General features: G+C 41.7%; 1 protein-coding gene across 1 annotated transcript in view; it reads left to right on the top strand.

The window, feature by feature from the left end:
• Nucleotides 1-1,841: 1,841 nt before the first annotated feature.
• The window catches only part of KCTD8 (potassium channel tetramerization domain containing 8), a 156,412-nt gene continuing 136,015 nt past the window's right edge, over nt 1,842-22,238 (top strand). Inside the window, exon 1 of the mRNA XM_068268250.1 lies at nt 1,842-3,208. Coding sequence (XP_068124351.1) covers nt 2,410-3,208 — 799 coding nt within the window. The 5' untranslated portion in view covers nt 1,842-2,409. The remainder of the gene's footprint in view (nt 3,209-22,238) is intronic.

Raw genomic sequence — 22,238 nt, 5'->3', positions numbered from 1 at the left:
CGGTTGTTTATATGAGAATCAGGATGCCTTTGAAGGCGGCCATAACTTATCCAGTTTTCTAATTGATTTAGTTTTAGATTTGATTAAAAACATGAAGCTAATAGAAAATATCTTTTGAAGAGGGAGGCCCCTTAATAGATGTTTGGTCATTTTGTCTATTGTATTGATCGGGAAAGGGCATTCCTCTGGAGATTGGGAGGGAGCACAAGGCAGGAGTGGCCAGAGAGCAGGGCTATAGTTTTGTACAGCAGCAAAGCAAGCAGTCAACAGACACTTCTAGATATCATCTAATATCTAATACCTGGTACACACCATGCAACTTCCCATTAGATCGACATTTCGAATCGATAATTTCTGACATGTCCAATCTTATTTTTGATCGATTTTCTGATTAATTTTGTATAGAAGTGATCAGGGAAATTAACCACTTTACCACCAGGGGCCTAGAAACACGTACTGCCCCTGGTGGTACCGCCACTGTCCGTGCTCCCGCTTGCTCGTGCGCGTGCTCCCGCGCTCATGCACGCCGCCGCCCGCTCACCCAGAGATCAATAAATGGGAAAAACCATTCCCCTTTGTTGATCTCAGCCCCCAGCAATGATCGGCTGCTTCTATGAGAAGCAGCGCGATCATTGTGAAAAAAAAAGGTTTCCCAATGTCATGTAAGCGTACTTCCGACGCTTACAGGTCACATGAACAAAACTGTACTGGGGCCATCTTGTGGCCAAATAGTAAAACTACATCCAAAAACATTTTTCATAGATAAATACCTAGTTTTACATTATAAATTAACTCATTACCTCCCACACTCCCCAATTTTTTTTTGTAATAAAAAGAAAAAAAATTACAATAAAAAAATACATAAATAGTTACCTTAGGGACTGAACTCTTTAAATATTTATGTCAAGAGGGTATAACACTGTTACTTTATAAACTATGGGCTTGTAATTAGGGATGGACGCAAAACTGAAAAAAATGCACCTTTATTTCCAAATAAAATATTGGTGCCAAACATTGTGATAGGGTCATAATTTAAATGGTGTAATAACCGGGACAAATGGGCAAATACAATGCGTGGGTTTTAATTATGGAGGCATGTATTATTTTAAAATTATAATGGCCGAAAACTGAGAAATAATGACTTTTTTCAGTTTTTTTCTTATTCTTCCTGTTAAAATGCATTTACAGTAAAGTAGCTCTTAGCAAAATGTACCACCCAAAGAAAGCCTAATTGTTGGTGGAAAAAACAAGATATAGTTCATTTCATTGCGATAAGTAATGATAAAGTTATAGATGAATGAATGGAAGGAGCGCTGAAAGGTGAAAATTGGTTAATCAGAAAAATAATCAGAAATTTAGATTGGACCTGTCAGAAATTGATTCGATCATTTGACTCATCAATCTGATGGAATGGTGTTTACCAATCATAAGAGGGACACTTTAGGACACACCCCTGCCACAAGCTTAATCACACCCATCAGACCCCTAGTTACTGATACCAAATTTAGAAGCAAAGGGTACAGTTTTATAAACCAGACCACACATGTCCTCTCTGTCATCATTAGTTTTCCTTTGATTTAACATTTAAAAATAAGACATTTATCCATTCAAATAATATTTGCTTAGATCTGTACATAAACCCTGAAAGAGGGATATATGAGGAAGAAAGAGGGACAGAGTGATTTAGTTCCCAGAGAGGGAATGTAGGAAGTGTCTGACTGGGATGTGGAAAAACTGAGGAAATCCACCTGCTGGCCAAGTAGCAGTATCCCTGTGTTATCACTCCCAATAGAAACCTACAGCACGTCTTCACTATGAGCAGCAACACCTGATTACTGCTGCTTGGCCAGCAAGTGGATTTCCTCAGCTTTTCCAGCTCCCAGTCCAACACTAATTGTACCTCTGAAAAAGGGGAGTTGGGAGCTATGCATTTGTGATGGGAGTGCTTTAATAGGAAGTATTTGATTAGTGCTCCTAGGACGACCTGTACAGTGGCAGCAGCAGCATGCAATGGCGTGCGAAGTACATTCACAGTGACGGGGATGCCAGGGATGCCTATGCTCTCAATGTAGTAAAGGGAAAAAAAAAAAAAGTTCCTGAAGCCCAGCCTGCAGTCACAGTGACGTCTCCGCTCCCTGTGCTGGCTGCCGCTGTCCGTGGTGCTGAGAATAGCTCAGCAGAGGGTCTCCGTTTCCACTGCAGAGTCGGCTGCCTCTGTCCGCAGTGTGAGAGCCGGCTACCGCTGTCCGTGGTGCTGAAAGTCGCCTGCCGCTGCCCGTGGTGCTGAAAGTTGCTCTGCAGAGGGACTGAGCACAACTTCCTGACAATTTGCCGAGCTCCCCAGAAGCGTTGCAGAGCTCAGTCTCTGTGCATTGCTACCCATTACTTTCTGCACGCTGATGTGGAGACATGGCTCTAAAAGACACCATTCTCCCCATCAGCGATATGTCCTATCCCTTCCCAGAAGTGATAGAGCTGAACGTGGGTGGTCAAGTCTATGTAACTAAGCACTCCACTCTCACCAGCGTTCCGGACAGCACTTTGTACAGCATGTTCTCCAGGAACAACGTCAAGGAGCTTCCCAGAGACAACAGAGCTCGATTCTTCATTGACAGGGATGGCTTCCTCTTCAGGTACGTACTGGATTATCTACGGGACAAGCAGCTGTCTCTCCCGGATCACTTCCCAGAGAAGGAACGACTTCTGAGAGAGGCAGAGTATTTTCAGCTTCAGGACCTGGTGAAGATTTTGACTCAGAAAGTCACCAAGCAGAGTTCCCTGAATGATGAGGGCTGTCAGAGCGATCTGGAGGAGAACTCCCAGAGTAGTGACCTGATCAGGACTGCAGCGCTAGATAAGAAGTCTGGCTTTATCACGATAGGCTACAGAGGCTCCTACACCATGGTGAGGGACAACCAAGCCGATGCCAAATTCAGACGAGTGGCCAGGATTATGGTGTGTGGTAGAATAGCACTGGCCAAAGAAGTTTTTGGAGAAACTTTGAATGAGAGCCGAGACCCAGATCGTCCTCCTGAAAAGTACACCTCTAGGTTCTACCTGAAATTCACTTACTTGGAGCAGGCTTTTGACAGGCTCTCTGAAGCTGGATTTCATATGGTAGCCTGCAACTCAACAGGAACAGCAGCATTTGTAAACCAGTACAGGGATGACAAGATCTGGAGCAGTTACACCGAATATATCTTTTACAGTAAGTTCTATGTATTCTTATACTATAATGTGCAACTTTGATGCTTATCAGTTCTTTATAGCTGATTTTGAAAAAAATAATAATAATAATAATAAAAATAAAGGCAAACATCCTTTTTTATATATGGGTGGATACAGGTAAGCTGAGACAATCACAATACATTTTAGGTGGCCACATACAGCTCTGCCTGAGAAGCTAATTTAATGCAGATTAAATTGTATTAATAGGATGTGCCCAATATCAACTAATCCTCTCAAAATTGATTCATATTGTTTGTGTTTGCCCATTTGCAATGGCTCATGAGCTGCAGAAATAGACCAGGTAGCACTGACCAGGTAAATCCATGATCTATATTGGCTGAAATCAGATTTTGTCATATGATGCATCCATGTAAACCCCCAATATTTAGATTTAAAAGTTTCAGTTGGTTGAAACTAACCCAGATCAGCCAATGTAGGACACAGTGTGGATTTCACTGGGATTGTAAGATAAGTCTCACTTCCAGAGCTCCTGGCAGGAGTCTCACTTCTCATATTTCACTATCCATAAGATACAAATGCATGAAATCTCAGAAGGGAGAGTGCACTTTAGCACTAGTACAGGAAGTGGTTACAGGTTAAGGGTTGAGGGGCAGATATACATCTGCCAGAGGCCAGTGGATATATGTAATGAATTCAGAGTTGAACTTGATGTCATATGCTCATTCACCCCTCATATATACCACAGAGTGAGAGAAAGAGAGCAAGAATAACCTTAACTAATTTGAAAAAAATTTCGTTATGATGGTGTAGTTGCTGAAAGTCAGTTTAAGACTGCCTCAATTGGCTTTACCGAATTGATTAATGTGCATTCAATTTAGGAACTTGCCCTGTTCTACTTATGTAGATTTGAAAATAGATTTAGAAGTCTGATATAATACTGCATTCTCATCATACATGTTCAAAGATGATCAAACACAAGGTAATGATCTGATTTTTCCTAATCTTGTAGTGTAATGCGTATGTTTATGTTAATAATGATGTTAATAATGGTTGTTTATTTCACTAATTTGTATTTCCCAGTCAGTCAAATGACAGTATTAACTTAATTTTGTTTCTCTTTGGGCACATTACCTTTGTCTGTAAAATACCCTCACTGAATTGTGCTCTCCTATAGGGAGTGGTTAATATTATACTTCTACTTTTATTGGTGTCTTGTAAAATCTGTAGATATTTTAAGACTGTAGTCAGATATATACTGATGATGCCTCTGACATGCTAAGCACATAGACATGTATTCATGTTTTACCAGCCTGGGTGTCAGTGTGCAAACCCAACACCCCCAGCATCCCAATAGTCTCAGGAGGAAAGCAGTATAAAAATGTTGGCTTGATGCTAGTTTATCTCAAAGAGCTGTTATGCCAGCCTCAGGAAAAGCATGCAATCCAACAAGATTACCTCTCATAGCAATATACAGTAGATTATAGTAATAAAACACCACTTGTCAGTATAGTCTAATTTTGTTAGGTGATCACCAATCATTTCCTCTTCTTTGGACATAAAGGAATACACTTTTAAGCTGCATATCCCCCATTTAGGCGAGCAACTGAATGGAAAAGATCTTGCAGCACCTATTCTTAGCCATTCAACAGTCAATGAATGCTCAGAGATCATCTCCATTTTTACCAATTTAACATCAGTTGATGTCCTTTGATACCCACAGATGTAATCTAATAGTCAGATGTTCCAAGCATAGGATATCCACTGTTTAGGGTGGTTATGATGTAATAGCCGTGTTGACTTGTGCTGGGTGAGTGAGTATTTTTATACAATGTGTAGACATCCTGGATGTGGATCTCATGACACAAAAGTGATCTGTGCAATCAATACTTCTGAGACTAGTCAATCAGAGGGATTCTAGTTGGGGTAACCCACAGATATATGACTATTAACCAGTTTAATGGTCTTCATGGTTGGTTGCCTTCATCTTGGTAAAATCATCTTAAAGGACCACTATCGAGAAAAAAAAATTAAAATTAAATTTAAAATGCATGTAAACACATACAAATAAGGAATAAGTTTCTTCCAGAGTAAAATGAGGCATACATTACTTTTCTCCTATGTTCCAGTTGCTTCCAGTAGGTGGTACAATTCTGACAGAACCAGGTTTTCACTAGTCCATCTCTTCATGAGGGATGCTCAGCATGGCCTTTATTCTTTATAAAGTCATTCCTTGAAAATCATTTATACAGAGATGCTGGCCAGCCTCCCTGCCCGCTGCACACTATTTTGGCAGTTGGATAGTGCAACAGTCATTCACTAAGTGCTTTTGAAAAGAAATAAAATCCTGAGAATCACCCATAAGGAGATAGGCTAGTCCAAAACCTGTCGGTTGTGTCAGCATTTACTACTTACTGTAAGTGACAGCAACATAGGAGAAAATTAATTTATGGCTCATTTTACTCTGCAAGAAAAGTACTTATTTGTATGTTTTTATATGTATTTAAAATGTTGCCATTTTTGTGATAGTGGTCCTTTAATTGTTCTGGGTTCATCCATTAATTTGTTATACAGTATATGAGAAACAAAAATGTCTCAAATTAACTCCAAATCCTACATAAGGTAGGTAAACCTAACTCTTAACCTTAACCCTGTCCTTAAACTGAACCTAACCTCTCAACCTGCCCTAGTACCTAAACAAAGCTGGTATTAATATGGCTATTTTCTGTTGGAGCGGTCAGCAGCCTCAAGTCTGTAAAATTACCTGGGAGACACAGCAGATGTTTTGTCAGTCAGTGGAGAATTGATTGAGTGGGCCTTCTAATGGAAAAAAAAGGATTTGCAGTTTAGTTATTGCTATCATTTCCCTTGGTATCCCGTGCTGATGATTTTTGCTTGGTGCTTCCCCTTTTGTCTTTGTAGTTCAACTAAAAGTGCATCTACACTTCCCGCCAACAAATCCAATAGGGCTTTAACAAACGTACTTAATACTGTAGGATTTGCCCTATAAACATGTTGTATTTATTGATTAACAAATCCTGTGCATATTTTGCCTTTGTATATACTTAAAGCTGAATTTATAGTTTACATTTTGCACTTTTTGGTGCCTCCTATACTCCTTGTTATAGTCTCCACCTATGCCCTGCCAAATTAGAGAATACCCTTAGGGTTAGTGCATGCTGAGCAGATTTCATCAACATAAGTAGTGTTACTAGGACATTGGACCTAGGCCCTGACTTACTAATCTACAATACATGTACTGCTCACAGACAGCACATGACAATTTATCAGTGTTTATGCAATAAATAGTGGTACTCACATTACATACAAGACGTGCACATTGGCCTTTATATTGTACATTACTCTGTTTTTATAATGTGTGTTATAATGGCAACATGTGCACTGTGTAGATAATTTTAAGTACAACACGCAATGTGTGTAGCATAAATACTGGTAAAAATGTCATGCACTGTCTGTGCAAGGTAATTTTACTGCAGTTTAGTGAATCAGGGCCATAGATATCATTGTCTGATGGTCTTACAGATGCAGTGTGCAGCAGTGCGGTCTAAATATACACTGTAGAATACAATGTGCAGAACTGTTCCATTTAGTGGGGGTCAATGAGATGCAAATAATTTAGAGTTGATGCATGCTTATGCAACTTTAGTATGTAAATTTATGCAGCTTGAAAATGGGCAAATTTGGTTCATTTGCAAGCTGCATAAATATGCATGCAAAATTTGCATAATCTTGTATCAACTCAAAGTTATTTGCATTTCATTGACCATCCCTAGTCCTAGTCACTGTTATTGAATGGGGTTTGTCCTGCAACAGTTTTTTGCTATATTGCTCTGTAGTGTACTGCCTCCTTTGATCAATGTGTCGCACATACAAAAGGGGGGTGCATAAATTTGGGTGCTGGAAAATACTGATAGTAGGGTATCATTGATATTGCCTATATTCTACAATTGTAGATTTCACATAACTTTCCATAACCCTACTCTAACACTAACCTACCACTATATGCACCTAGCACTAACCTCTCCTACCTATACCTCATACTAAGACCCCTTCCTTACAGCTAACACTAACCTCTCCTACCTATACCTCATACTAAGACTCCTTCCTTACACCTAACACTAACCTCTCCTACCTACACCTTATAATAAGACCCCTTCCTTACACCTAACACTAACCTCTCCTACCTACACCTTATAATAAGACCCCTTCCTTACACCTAACACTAACCTCTCCTACCTACACCTTATACTAAGACCCCTTCCTTACACCTAGCACTAACCTCTCCTACCTACACCTTATACTAAGACCCCTTCCTTACACCTAACACTAATCTCTCCTATCTATACCTCATACAAAGACCACTTCCTTACACCTAACACTAACCTCTCCTACCTACACCTTATAATAAGACCACTTCCTTACACCTAGCACTAACCTCTCCTACCTACACCTTATACTAAGACCCCTTCCTTACACCTAGCACTAACCTCTCCTACCTACACCTTATACTAAGACCCCTTCCTTACACCTAACACTAATCTCTCCTATCTATACCTCATACAAAGACCACTTCCTTACACCTAACACTAATCTCTCCTACCTATACCTCATACTAAGGCCCCTACCTTACACCTAACGCTATCCTCTCCTACCTACACCTCATAATAACACCCCTTTCTTACACCTAACACTGACCTCTCCTATCTGTAGATAAAATCCATGTGCCATCTGCCGCAATTTGAAACCACTGCCGCTATCTGTCACTTTTTGTAGTTCGGGTACATAGTACCCAAAATCCATGTCCTGTAACTTGCTCCTCTCCGATGACAGCCGTAGTTTAGCTATATTATAGCCAAGCTCCTGCACCAGTGCCCAAATTGTTCACTATGCACTGCTATAGCCGCAATTTACATTGTGCGCTATGGTGGCTCCAAGGTTTCCAGGTGCGTTATGTGCCTAAATTACCCGCTTTGGCATAGTGTGCACAAACTGACAGATATTAAACCTGAAATAATAACACCTACAGTGGAAGATTTCAAAGTCCCAAAATGAGACAGGAACAGGATACAGGATACAGTTTTCTCCTGCACAGTTTTCTTGATCCTAAGATATCAGAGATACAACTTTACTGCCGCCCCTACCTACTTTAATTTTTTTTATTTTCCCATCCTTTTTTCAGAGCTTAGTTTTAACCTCCTATGTGGTACTTACCATAGTATAAAAGGAAGTCACTCTGCAATTTATAGAACACTCTCAGGATAGTCACAAGGATGGCCATGTTTTGTGTCCAAAATTCTTGTATCTTAACAAACAAACTGCGCCTGCCCCAAACCTATCAGTTCAAATGTTCTAACAAGTCTCGACAAGAGTGTTCGCTATCAATGGGTTCAGCAGAGTTCATAGAAAGATGGATGACAGCGCTCCTCTCATGTGGCTCAATTCAATTCAATGCCTGCAAAAATTAAAAATATACTCCACATAGTGCATTACTGTATATAAACATAAAATCTCATTTCTCCCAGTGACAATGAGTGCAGCACACGTGATCAATCAGTGCTAAAACCACAAATCCAACTTCCCAGTATATTAGCCGCTCACCGGACAAGATCCACCTCACATCCAGGTGGGTCTAGCGTTTTTTGTGATCAACCAATGACCAGGCTCTCAAGCTCTTTCTTTCCAGATGATAAAAGCTTTAATCCAGATTCATATATAAAACACAAACAGATAAAAATTCCTCATAGCGTAACTTGTTAAAAGCAAAATTAGCAGCCTGCGCTATACAGCGCACTTACTGAATCCTAGTGAGTGTCGCGCTTATCGGGCTGATTGACCCAGCGGCTATCCCTCATGTGGCGTCGGCGTCCCGCTCCTCCACCGTGGTATATCCGCTAGTTTTAGATCTCGGCCGGCCGGCAAGTGTTTCCGCACCTCGTGACGTCAGACGCACCTGACTCCGCCCTACGCGTTTCGTCCAATGGACTCATCAGGAGCTGACGTCAATGGTGCGGCCGACGTCTTTTATGCATCTAAGTCCCCCCTCTCCCTTGATGGAACGCATTGGCGTCACATGGAGGCGTGATTCGAATGCCGCTTCCTGTTTTGTTTTTCCTTCACTCAACTTTATTAGGAGGATTCCCCCCACTGACTTTTCTTTTTGTCGCCATCTAGTGACTTATTTGCTAACTGTACTTGCTTCCTTATTTGGTTGGCTGGAAAATTAAAAGATTTGTCTCCTCTTAAACATACCTAAAAACTAAATAGCCCACTATGCTCGTGGTGATCTGTGCACATTTGCTGCACCTCCTGACCCCTTGTGACTAGTGTATTAGATCTATTGCATCTACCCCCTCACCTCCCAGCTCACTCTTAAATGTCATTGTGATGAGCTCAATTGATGTGAATAACGTTATAATAGACTCAATTAGTTTAAACCGCTGGGTCAATCTCCCTTTTTGGACATATTGTATTATCATGCACAATTTATATATGCCCCTAATGCCTCTGTTTACATGCCCCCACTATACATAAGTGGTTGCCACAGAGGGAGAGTCCTGTACCACCCTTATAGAACTTTAGTAACTTACTCTGTACCCCTTTGAACTCCACGCTTCCCACAACCTCTAAGTCTATGTGGTGCTGGGTTCCCTTTGGTGTACATAGGGCAACAGGGCTCTCGGCAATATGACCTTTATCCTTGTGTCTGTACCCCCAGTATGTTCATTAAATATCATTGCTGATAAAACAATTAAGATCAAATTCTACATTCAGGCCTCCTGGTACCAGTGTTTTTAATTGGTATATCCATCGGCCCTCTGCTTGGGAGATATCCCTCACTAAACTAGAGCCTCTCCACTTTTTAGTATGTGCCTCTATCCCCATAAATCTCAAATCAGTGGGATCGCAATTGTGGAACATTCTGAAATGGTTGGAAACATTATGGGAGATTAATCCTTTCCTTATATTGGCTACATGTTCCCCCATTCTTTTATGCAATTTCCTTGTAGTTCGTCCTATGTATTCCAAATTACATGGACACCATAGGATATAGATGACTCCCTTCGTATTGCATGTGATACATTGTTTAATTGGTCCTAGATGTAATGGAGGCTCCTCTTTGGGGTTTCGCCTCAGAGCACCCCCGACACCCCCGACATGGGAAGAAGCCTCTCTGCCCCGCACAAGGGAGACAGACTTGTTGGGGCAGAGAGGCTTCTTCCCATGTCGGGGGTGTCGGGGGTGCTCTGAGGCGAAACCCCAAAGAGGAGCCTCCATTACATCTAGGAATACGGGCAGAGAACACCCAATTAAACAATGTATCACATGCAATACGAAGGGAGTCATCTATATCCTATGGTGTCCATGTAATTTGGAATACATAGGACGAACTACAAGGAAATTGCATAAAAGAATGGGGGAACATGTAGCCAATATAAGGAAAGGATTAATCTCCCATAATGTTTCCAACCATTTCAGAATGTTCCACAATTGCGATCCCACTGATTTGAGATTTATGGGGATAGAGGCACATACTAAAAAGTGGAGAGGCTCTAGTTTAGTGAGGGATATCTCCCAAGCAGAGGGCCGATGGATATACCAATTAAAAACACTGGTACCAGGAGGCCTGAATGTAGAATTTGATCTTAATTGTTTTATCAGCAATGATATTTAATGAACATACTGGGGGTACAGACACAAGGATAAAGGTCATATTGCCGAGAGCCCTGTTGCCCTATGTACACCAAAGGGAACCCAGCACCACATAGACTTAGAGGTTGTGGGAAGCGTGGAGTTCAAAGGGGTACAGAGTAAGTTACTAAAGTTCTATAAGGGTGGTACAGGACTCTCCCTCTGTGGCAACCACTTATGTATAGTGGGGGCATGTAAACAGAGGCATTAGGGGCATATATAAATTGTGCATGATAATACAATATGTCCAAAAAGGGAGATTGACCCAGCGGTTTAAACTAATTGAGTCTATTATAACGTTATTCACATCAATTGAGCTCATCACAATGACATTTAAGAGTGAGCTGGGAGGTGAGGGGGTAGATGCAATAGATCTAATACACTAGTCACAAGGGGTCAGGAGGTGCAGCAAATGTGCACAGATCACCACGAGCATAGTGGGCTATTTAGTTTTTAGGTATGTTTAAGAGGAGACAAATCTTTTAATTTTCCAGCCAACCAAATAAGGAAGCAAGTACAGTTAGCAAATAAGTCACTAGATGGCGACAAAAAGAAAAGTCAGTGGGGGGAATCCTCCTAATAAAGTTGAGTGAAGGAAAAACAAAACAGGAAGCGGCATTCGAATCACGCCTCCATGTGACGCCAATGCGTTCCATCAAGGGAGAGGGGGGACTTAGATGCATAAAAGACGTCGGCCGCACCATTGACGTCAGCTCCTGATGAGTCCATTGGACGAAACGCGTAGGGCGGAGTCAGGTGCGTCTGACGTCACGAGGTGCGGAAACACTTGCCGGCCGGCCGAGATCTAAAACTAGCGGATATACCACGGTGGAGGAGCGGGACGCCGACGCCACATGAGGGATAGCCGCTGGGTCAATCAGCCCGATAAGCGCGACACTCACTAGGATTCAGTAAGTGCGCTGTATAGCGCAGGCTGCTAATTTTGCTTTTAACAAGTTACGCTATGAGGAATTTTTATCTGTTTGTGTTTTATATATGAATCTGGATTAAAGCTTTTATCATCTGGAAAGAAAGAGCTTGAGAGCCTGGTCATTGGTTGATCACAAAAAACGCTAGACCCACCTGGATGTGAGGTGGATCTTGTCCGGTGAGCGGCTAATATACTGGGAAGTTGGATTTGTGGTTTTAGCACTGATTGATCACGTGTGCTGCACTCATTGTCACTGGGAGAAATGAGATTTTATGTTTATATACAGTAATGCACTATGTGGAGTATATTTTTAATTTTTGCAGGCATTGAATTGAATTGAGCCACATGAGAGGAGCGCTATCTCACAAAATTCTTGTATGCTAGATTATATAATGTATTGTTTCTTAAGCCTAAGATAACTTTATGTTTCCTTAACCACTTCAGGTTTCAGGGTTTTTACCCCTTAAAGGGACCCTGAGCAGCACAGAAAATGCCATAATTAACTTACGTGGGGCATCCTTCAGCCCCCCTTAGTCCATTGGCATCCTCTGGGCTCCCTCCATTCTTCTGCAGGTGGCTCTGTTACATCGCTGTGAGCGTTCTGTGCACGCATGGTTCATTCTTTCAAGGGCCGCGTAAGCGCATAACACTTATGGTGACAGGCATGCGAGCGAGACGAGAGCATGGAGGGGCCTTGCTTGTGCTGTTGCGCTCAACCCCCGGTGAAGTCTCACGCGGCTAATGGAGCTGCTGGTTAAAGAATGGAGGGAGCCCAGGAGGATGCCGGGAGACATCATGTCCTACAGGGGGCTGGTGGAAGACCCAGGTAAGTTCATTATGGCATTTCTCTGTGCTACTCAGGGTCCCTTTAAGCTTCCTGACAATTTTGGCATTTCAGCTGTCACTATTGATACAGCAATAGCTTTTGTATTACAGCCACCATCAAAGTGACATATGTATTGTTTTTTAAGACAATCTAGGCTTTTTTGGGGTTATGTTTTTTTCAAAGAATTGTTTAATATTATAGGCATTTTACAGGGGAAAATAGGCATACATTTAGAAAATAATTTTTCTTATTTCACCCTTCCTAATCTACCCGTGAGTAGTGCCACCATTGTAAAACATCTCAAATGTATTATTTGGCTTGTCCTGGTTGAAATGCAGCCATACATGCCATATTTCATCACTAGTTGGGCATAACGTGGACCATTATCCCCATCCAATTACTACAGATGGCCACTACAGGATTGGCAGCCATTTTTTTTAACCACTCTGCGAAAGCCTAACGCTGATCGATGGCCGCAGAGTAGCTACCCCAGGATCGCTCGCGCATCCCCGCTTGAGTGACGGAGCTCTGCTCTGTCAACAGTCTGCCAGCAACGACCTGCTGGCAGACTAAAAAAAAAAGAAACCAACGTTTATTTACATTGTACAGTGCTGCGATCTACCGCAGAGCTGTACTGGGGACAGCCCTGTCACTTGGCTGTCCCCTAGATCAGGGGCATAGCAACAGGGGTTGCAGAGGTTGCGACCGCATCGGGGCCCCTGGGTCAGAGGGGCCCCAAAGGGCACTCCCTCGACTACAGTATTAGCTCTCTATTGGTCCTGTATTCATAATAATCCATTCTATAGATACTTTGAATAGTGGTAATCATTAACAAACTGTTCCCCATCCTCTTCTTGCCCCTCTGACACTGTAGTTTCCATTGGCAGGTTTTGCTGCGCTGTATCAATTGTTATAAATAGAGTGCTTGGGAGCTCCATTGTAAAACTTGCATCAGGGCCCACAAATCCTTAGCTACGCCACTGCCCTAGATCGCCTCACCACGTGATCCCCTCTCATAGCCTAATGCCTGTGAGAGAGGATTGACCTGTTTGAACCTTGGGGGGAGGGAGGGGATGGGGGGGGTGGGAAATAGTAAAACTTATTTAAAATAAAAGAACAAATACATTACCAAAAAAAGAAAAAAAAAAAGCCTGCAAAAAAAAAAAAGAAAAAGCCTGCAGCAGCGATCAAATGAACTTTTGAAAAGTTAATTTGTGTGCTGAGTTGTATGGCTGTGCAGTAAGCTGTTAAAGCTGCAGAACACTGAATTGTAAGAAAATAGCCTGGTCACTGGGGGGGGGGGGTAAGCCTGTGGTTCTTAAGTGGTTAAACTGCTCAACTTGACGATGATTGCTGCTACTGGCTACAGCAGCAATTGTTTACAGCACAAGCTATCTAACTGGCTGTGTGAACAAACAGTTCACACAACCCCATCAGTGCACCATGGGTACTTGTGCAAGCGCATGCAGCAGATTTCAATGGATGTACCTGGTACATCCATCAACCTACAGTGGCACTGAACTGTGAGGTATGGACACAAATTATAAGTTATTTCAAAAGGTAATGGGAAGAAGCACTTTAAAGGACAACTGTAATTAGAGGATTATGGAGGCTGCCATATTTCCTGTTAAGCAATACCAGTTACCTGGCTATCCTGCTGTTCCTCTGCCTCTAATACTTTTAGCCATAGACCCTGAACAAGCATGCAGCAGATCAGGTGTTTCTGACATTATTGTCAGATCTGACAAGTTTAGCTGTGTGCTTGTTTCTGGTCTGTGATTCAGACACTACTGCAGGGTTGCCAGGCAACTGGTATTGTTTAAAAGGAAATAAATAGGGCAGCCTCCCCATTCTTCTCATTCCAAATGTCCTTTAAGAAGACCAAGCCTTGGGTGGTGCCTAGTCATCCTTGAGTCCTCCATGCAAAAGCTGCTCCAGCCTCATAAAATGCTTCTCTGTTGTCATTAGTGTGAAAACAGTGGTTTGGCTTTGACGCTTTTCACATTTATTTGGCTCCAAAACACTAAGCCGTGTCTGCTTTTCCTTCCATTCTCATTAGCTACAAAGCCAACACAATCCATCTGGAAAAAGAAAAAAATGCATGACATGAGCAAAAAAATCAGATCTGATACCATAATATATCACAGCTGCTTAAAGAGCGAAGGCAATGAAGAATACATTCTCTCTGTGAACACCTAAGCTGGCAATGGAAAATACTGCCGATTAGTTGTAAATTGAAGCAGATCAATGATATCAACCTGTAATTTATCATACCTTTTGCCATATCCACAATACATTTCCTAATTACCTGCTCCTAACATATCTGCCTCTCCCTGCAAAGCACGCTTGCATTTGTTTCTAATCCAAAACCTTTTAAACGTACGCTAAGTGTGTAATAAAGGACAATGGCCCCAGAGTAATTAGGCTTAATGGTAAGGCAGCGTAAGACAAACATGCAAATACTTCAGAGGCATTTTCTCAAAGCCTCCAGAGTTGCCTTGAAACGTTTTAATGGGATTCTGAGCTGAACGTGAAGGGTCTGAGTGAAACAATCAAACTGGTGGGAACTCGGCTCTGCGCTGCGATTTGCTGAGATCACCAATTATGTAATGGGGGAACCGTAGAACCCAATAATTCACTTCTGAAGCTTAAAGAAGCAATTACTAAGCCTAATGCTGTTATAGCGGAGAGCAAGCGCAGTGCTCTGGGAATAAAACAGTGGAGGCTAAGAGCAATGCTTGTAATGTGGAAGCATGTGAGCACTTGACTGGCGGCAAAACTCTAATGCGGGTCAGGCTACGTTCACTTCCACGCCTGTATAAATAAGGAAGACAAAAATCAGAAAATAGCTGAAACCGAAAACCATACAAACCAATCAGATTTCACGTTTTCTCAGTCTTCATTAGAGAATGATTAATTAAAACAGCATTGATGGTTACAAGCGACATACATTTTTATGATCTTGTAAGCCAGCTCGTGACTCATCTGTCAATGGGGATTTGCACAGCTGTCTCTTCCTCCCCTAATAGAAATGATGAGACCAACTAAGCCCAACATTGAACATGGCAAATTTTGATCACTATAAATGATAACAGAATTAGCTTTGAACTAAACTTTACAAACTGACAAATCCTTTGTATAGCTGTGCTTGTTGCAACTGCCCCACTCAAGATGGTTAGAGCCTTTTGCCAGCCATTTTAATTTTAATTTTTTACGTGCGCTGCTATGTTACTTAGTCTCTCCTCAGCCTGCCAGTGTGCCTCCCGTAGCCTAATGTAGAGTGGCACAGGGGGTGCTTGATATTTACCTAGTCTTTAAGCAGGATCGGCTCTACTATTGGCCCAGTATAGCCAGCTGCAGCAGCCATGCCCTAAGTTATTGAACACAAGATAACTCGTTCATGGCTGCTAATGGGTTAATTCTCTTTGCGTACATATTTCCTGTGAGCTACAAAGTTCCACTTCTTCTTGAGTACAGTTTACAATGAATTCTGAGGTCTACACAAGTAACAGCCTAGCAGCCATTTCAATGTTTCCCCCCACTGTGTAAGAGGCCACAGAGGTGTAACCGTCAGATGTCTGGATTTACATGGATACCACTGGTGTCATTAAAGCTTTAAACAAAGTGGATTGGTGCCCTGTCTTTTTCTACTGCTTGAAATTGTTTTCTTGTAGACACGTGCCCATATGCAATTAACTTTTTATCCTAAGATTTCTCATAGGAGATAATTTTTCATCATCTCTTTAATATAATTTTTCCACAATTTGCTATGTAAAAAGTACCAAATAATAGGTGAAATAGGTGAAAAAGTACTATCAAAATTATTTTGAGTATTTTCATGCTTGCTGGTGGTTTATATGGCCTTTTATTGACAACAAGGTGGAAACATTTCACCTAGGAGAAAACGTAGGAGAAAAAGTTAATTGCATATGTGCCAAATCCTTGCCCAATGGTAAACCCTGAAAAAAACTGACAGCCTTGGAATGAGGGAATGAACAGTTAAAGACTGAATGATTACTATTACTTCCTGATTATGACTCACAGCAGAAACAGAGATAAGTTAACAGTACCCAAAAATCTTAGATATATGCATCTCAACAGTTAACTATTCAGTAGAAACTAATATTCCAATTATGCTATTTGAAATGTAGGGTCACAGTAACAACTTGTGCTGACATTTCAGTGTAATCACATCCTCTCTGTCACCAATTTTGGCAGACGTGATTGTTGGTCTTTAGTGCCAATGAGCACAGAGCATGTGCTAGGATGCACCTGTGCTCATTATTGGAGGCAACACCGAGGGCACTAACCAGGGTGTTTCACCCTGGTATACGATTCCCCCTCTCCTCTTCCCTCCCAGGCAGAGATCAGCAGCAGCTATAAGTGAAACTGTAACCACCTCTGCTGGTTCCTGCAGCTATTATCTCTCTCTTTCAAGCTATACACTGACTATTTTACATCCTATCAAAGTGTATAACTGCAGTGTTGTCCCATAAAAAGATATAAAAAAATATTTACAGAAATGTGAGAGGTGTACTCACTTTTGTGAGATACTGTATATGTACTTCAAGCAGAGCCATTCCAAAGTGTAAAAATATTTTTTAACCCTTTATTTTCCAACTCAGAACTGTGCAGCTGCACTGCCTGAGAAATACTGGACCACATAGTTTTCCACATAGCGTAATATCTTGTAAAGGGAAATAAGGAGATTGACCCCTCCCCCCAAAAAAAAAACAACTTGTACAAAGTTAGGTAAGGGATGGAGCGTTACTCCCTTTTTGTAAGGTACTTCCCAGTATGAAGAACTATGTAGTTTGGTATTGCTCAGGTAGCAGAGCCCCATGCACACAGGATTAGCTGTCTTTGCTTACGAGGGGATAAAGGGTTATAAAAAATAGTTTGAGTGGGGATGATTTGGTATTTTATGTCTAAAACAAAACCATGTTTAACCTCCCTGCCGTTCTAAAAATGTGCTGCGCACGGCAGGAGGGTGTTTTTTTTTTTTTTTAGCATGTAGCTAGCCTAGCGCTAGCTACATGCTTTCCCCCTCCCTGCAGCGTCCCCCCGTATGCGCCGATCGCCGCCGGAGCATATGCCCATCCGGAAATCCTGTTCTGAATGGGATTTCCATGAGGGCTTCCCCCGTCGCCATGGCGACAGGCGCGATGAGGTCACCGACGTCATCGACGTCGTGACATCAGAGGGAGTCCCGATCCACCCCTCAGCGCTGCCTGGCACTGATTGGCCAGGTAGCGCATGGGTCTCGGGGGGGGGGGGGGCACCCTCTGATGCGGCGGGTAGCGGCGAATCGTCGCGGAGCGACGGCGAAGCGACGGCGATCGTAAGTGACACGCAGCTAGCAAAGCGCTAGCTGCGTGTATAAAAAAAATTATGCAGGGCCTGAGGAATCCTCCGCTGCAGGTTACCCCGAGCTGAGCTCGGGATAACCGGCAAGGAGGTTAAATAAAATATGAAAAAATCAACCTATTAAAACTGCAGACTACACTCAATTACTTAAAAAAAGGCTTCATCCCAAGATTAGAATGATGTATTTTCATCTAGGTAGTACAAGTAAGAGACTTTTCCCTCATTTGCCCTTATTTTTGAACCAGGCCTGTCAGGCAGTAAAAAACGGTCTGTTTGCGGATCGTAGTGTTAACCTATGGATCCATTCACATCCATCCGTTCAAATGGATCCATTCCACACGTTCCGCTGAACGGACTGCAAATTTTCTGCTGCAGCTATTTTTCCGGACTGCTGGAAATAGAAGCTGAAGAGCTGCATTGGGGGCAATGAAAAAAACAGAATGTTTCTTCACACTAGTGACGAAACGGACTGTTCTATAGGGCAAAATCCACTTTTGGGGGTCGGGAGATGTGGGGAAATGGAACGGAAGCATCACAACGAAAATTAAGTGGCAACATAGTAAAAGCGAATCCGATCCACCGGTGATCAGATCGGTTTTCACAGATCCGTTTGCCAGTGTAATGCAAGTGTGAACCGGGCCTAAAGCAATATTCAAATTAGTAAAAAAGAAAGCCGGATCACTAAAGGACTGCTAACTCTTACTAGTGATTTTTTTTCTTACATTTGAGCATGCAACAATATTTCTGTCATATTACTGCATGGTAAAACTAATCATGCTAGAAAATAACAAAACAAATATGTGACAGGTTATCAGTAGTCTTTACCAATTGTGATAACTGTAATTGGTACAGGGGGATAAATATTTTACGCACTTCACTGAATCGATATTCTTTAGTTTGCACTTTTTTCATGACTCTTATTTAAATTATAAATTCACAAACCAAAATAACTGTAATAAATACCATGCACTACCCCACCTAGCAACTGTGTTTGGGCACCAGCTGTACCATTATTACCAATAATTGATGGAAATTTGGGCAGCAGGCACCAAAATTTAACTTAAGTACCGAGAAAACCATATGCGTCCAAACTTCTACTGCTTCCAATATTCTTCATTAACAGTAGTGTAGGGGCACGGTTATAAATCGGTGAAGGTGGTGCGGTTATCGGTGGTTTGCGGCTGGGGAGATAGTTAGGGCTAGGCATTGTCATGATGGGGGGTTGGTTAGGGTAAGGTATTGGTGGGGAAAACAGGGCCAGGTTTAGCGTTAGTAAAATATTAGTAAAATTTACAGAAATTGAATTACCAATGCACAATAAAAATAGTAGGATGTTGGTAATTTTACCAATATTCTACTAATGCCTATTTCCTCACTGCTCATTTTGCATATTGGTTTGCTGGTCTCCTTTAACACGTATGGCATTGGTCTCTCTTTTTGTTTCTCTTTACACCTTGATCTATCAGCAAATGCAGGAATACTAATTAATATAATTTAAACATGTTTTCAAAAGTACTTTATGCTATGACATAATCAAATCGCATACTGCTCACTCACTAGAGGAGTATGGCAGGACTCAAATAGCCAACTGATATGCAGGACAAATTCAGCAGGTCTGGGAAAACAGACCCCCAAATTCATATCTGCTGAGTTGTATATAAGCCGTGCATAGCAACACCTTTCAGCTTGTCCTTATGATTTTTTAGGAACAGATCAGCACTTGCATAGCATAATGCAAAATGAAAAAAAATAACATCAGCATATTTTTTTTGAGATGCACTGCTTATCATGTGAGAATGTTACTCTACATTAGGAAACCAAAAATGTTTTCATAATGGAAATCTGATCTATTTGGGTATATATTAGCCTAGACTGCATCTGTGCTAATGTAGAATAAAAATGAGTGGTTGTGTCTGAAAGGTAAGTAATCTTTATATTGAACAAGCACGGGGCACACAAATCCATTTTAAGCATCTATGCCGTGCTGTTAAAATGTATCACATCTGAAAGGCAAATAATCCAATGAAATCTAATACTGCAAAATAGTTTATGTACTGCAGCTATGAAATGTACTTTTATACATCTGGACTGGACATCACTATTTCATATAATCCATAGCAGTCTTTTTTGTTGTTGTTGCAGTAATTGTGGTCTGGGCCGGTTCTATGAAATATATGGGCCCTAGGCAAACATGAGCTTGAGATTCCTTACATTTTAATGCTTTACTGATTATAAAATGGCATTTGATTCATAAATGCAAGCATCAATTTAAAGGTAACTGAGCTCCTGTAATTAATACATTTTTTTAGGAACCTCCCCATAAGGGATGTTTGTAATAATGTGCAGTTGGGGGGGGGGGGGGTGCAGGGGTTGGGGAGAGCGGCATTACTTACCTATGGGAGGCTGCTCCTCTGGCCTCTTGTCCATATGGTGGTCGCCAACTTCTCCATGGAGAGCCTGCACAGTGCCTAATTTTCATGGCATCTCTGTGCATGCGTGCCCGCCCAACGCAATGCATGCTGTGCGATGTAGTCCATGGATGTTCAGAGTACTCACATCCATGGACTACATCTCATGTCATGCATTGTGGTGAGCAGGTGCACCCAGTGAAGACAGGAAAATGAAAATGCGTCACTGTGTGGCCTGTTCGTGGAGAAGATTGCAACCTCCACATGAATGAGAGGCCACCGCAGCAGCCCTCTGCAGGTAAGTAATCACCTCAAACCTCTTCACTCCACCACCACCATGGCTCATTAATATTAACCTCCCATATGCAGAAATTCATTTATATAATTAATAACAGGTGCTCAGTTTGCTTTAAAGTGTACCAGAGATGAACATAGTTTAAGTTTTATACATACAGCACCTGGTGCTTCCTCCAGCCACATATGCATGGATCGCTCCCACACCGCTGTCCTGAACCTTCTCCAGCTCCGGTACTGGGTACTGTAACTTAGGGTCTGAGCATGCTCAATCCGTTCCCTCCGTCTCTCCGGTGGAGAATAGTACTGCACCTGCGCAGTACTATTCTCTGCCGAGAGTGAGACAGACAGACAGCACTGCGCATGCTCAGACGGCCTGCGACTGGTCGAAGCAATGGGACCCGGTACCAGAGGGAGCTGAAGGCTGAGGATGGCAGCCTGGGAGCGACCCAGGCATATGGGACTCGAAGAAGCCCTATGTACTATAGCTATAAAACATTATTGTTCGTCTCTGGTTTCATTTAAGGTAGATTCAGACATAGCGTAAATTACCCGAGCAATGAACCCTAACTGTGCATGGCAATTTTACTACAGATTAGTGAATATGCCCTAATGTGTTTTGGTCAGATAATGTTCAACCATAGTGCCCAGTGCTATATTTGGCAAAGACCAAACATGGCATACAACACCTTAAACCAATTGCCAAGCACAGTGGTTGAGTGCTGATGATTTGGGCTTGTTTTGTAGTCACAGGACATGGGCACCTTGTAGTCATTGATTTGACTATGAACTGACTATTGATTTGACTATGAATTCTTCTATATACCAAAATATTCTAGAGGCAAATAGGAGGCTATCTGTGTGGCAGCTAAAACTTGGAGGCAGATGCATGACTAATGAACTGTGAGCTTCATCTAATACAAGGATATGTCACAAATCAAAGTTATGGAAACCATATTCGGTAGTTTTGTATGAAAGTCTTTTTTTTTCTTTTTTATTGATGCAAAAAAAGTCACATGCACATGTAGGTTAAATAAATACATTTATTATATTACAAGCTTCCTATAAGGCATACGGTAATCATTTTTTTCTGGATTATTGTGCTTTTCAAAGAGGAATACTTGCATTATCACTGATACTTCCAGTATTTTCATATTTGATATATGCATTGTTTTTTATGAGAGATATCTATGTGAATTTGATGTTTTTTACATCCATAAAAAAGGGAAAAATTACTTTTCTACAAAATGATATGGTTTCCAGGGGTGCTCGGATACCCCTTTTTAAAAGCCAAATTGATTTGGATCCGGATACCCAGATATCCGGATCCGAATCGGATATCCGAGTTTGTCATTTTGGAATGCGAATTTAATTCGGATATCTGAACCCAATATCTGGTCGGATTCAAATATCCGGATAGAAAACCGGAAGTGGCCTTATAAAGGCGCCCAAACCGGTTACAAAGAAATCTCTCTCTCTCTCTCTCTCTCTCTCTCTCTCTCTCTCTCTCTCTCTT

The sequence above is a fragment of the Hyperolius riggenbachi genome, chromosome 1 (assembly GCF_040937935.1).
Source record: "Hyperolius riggenbachi isolate aHypRig1 chromosome 1, aHypRig1.pri, whole genome shotgun sequence".
In the NCBI taxonomy this organism is placed as follows: Eukaryota; Metazoa; Chordata; class Amphibia; order Anura; family Hyperoliidae; genus Hyperolius; species Hyperolius riggenbachi.
Note: the sequence above shows the minus strand (reverse complement) of the source record. Positions and strands in the feature narration are given on the sequence as shown.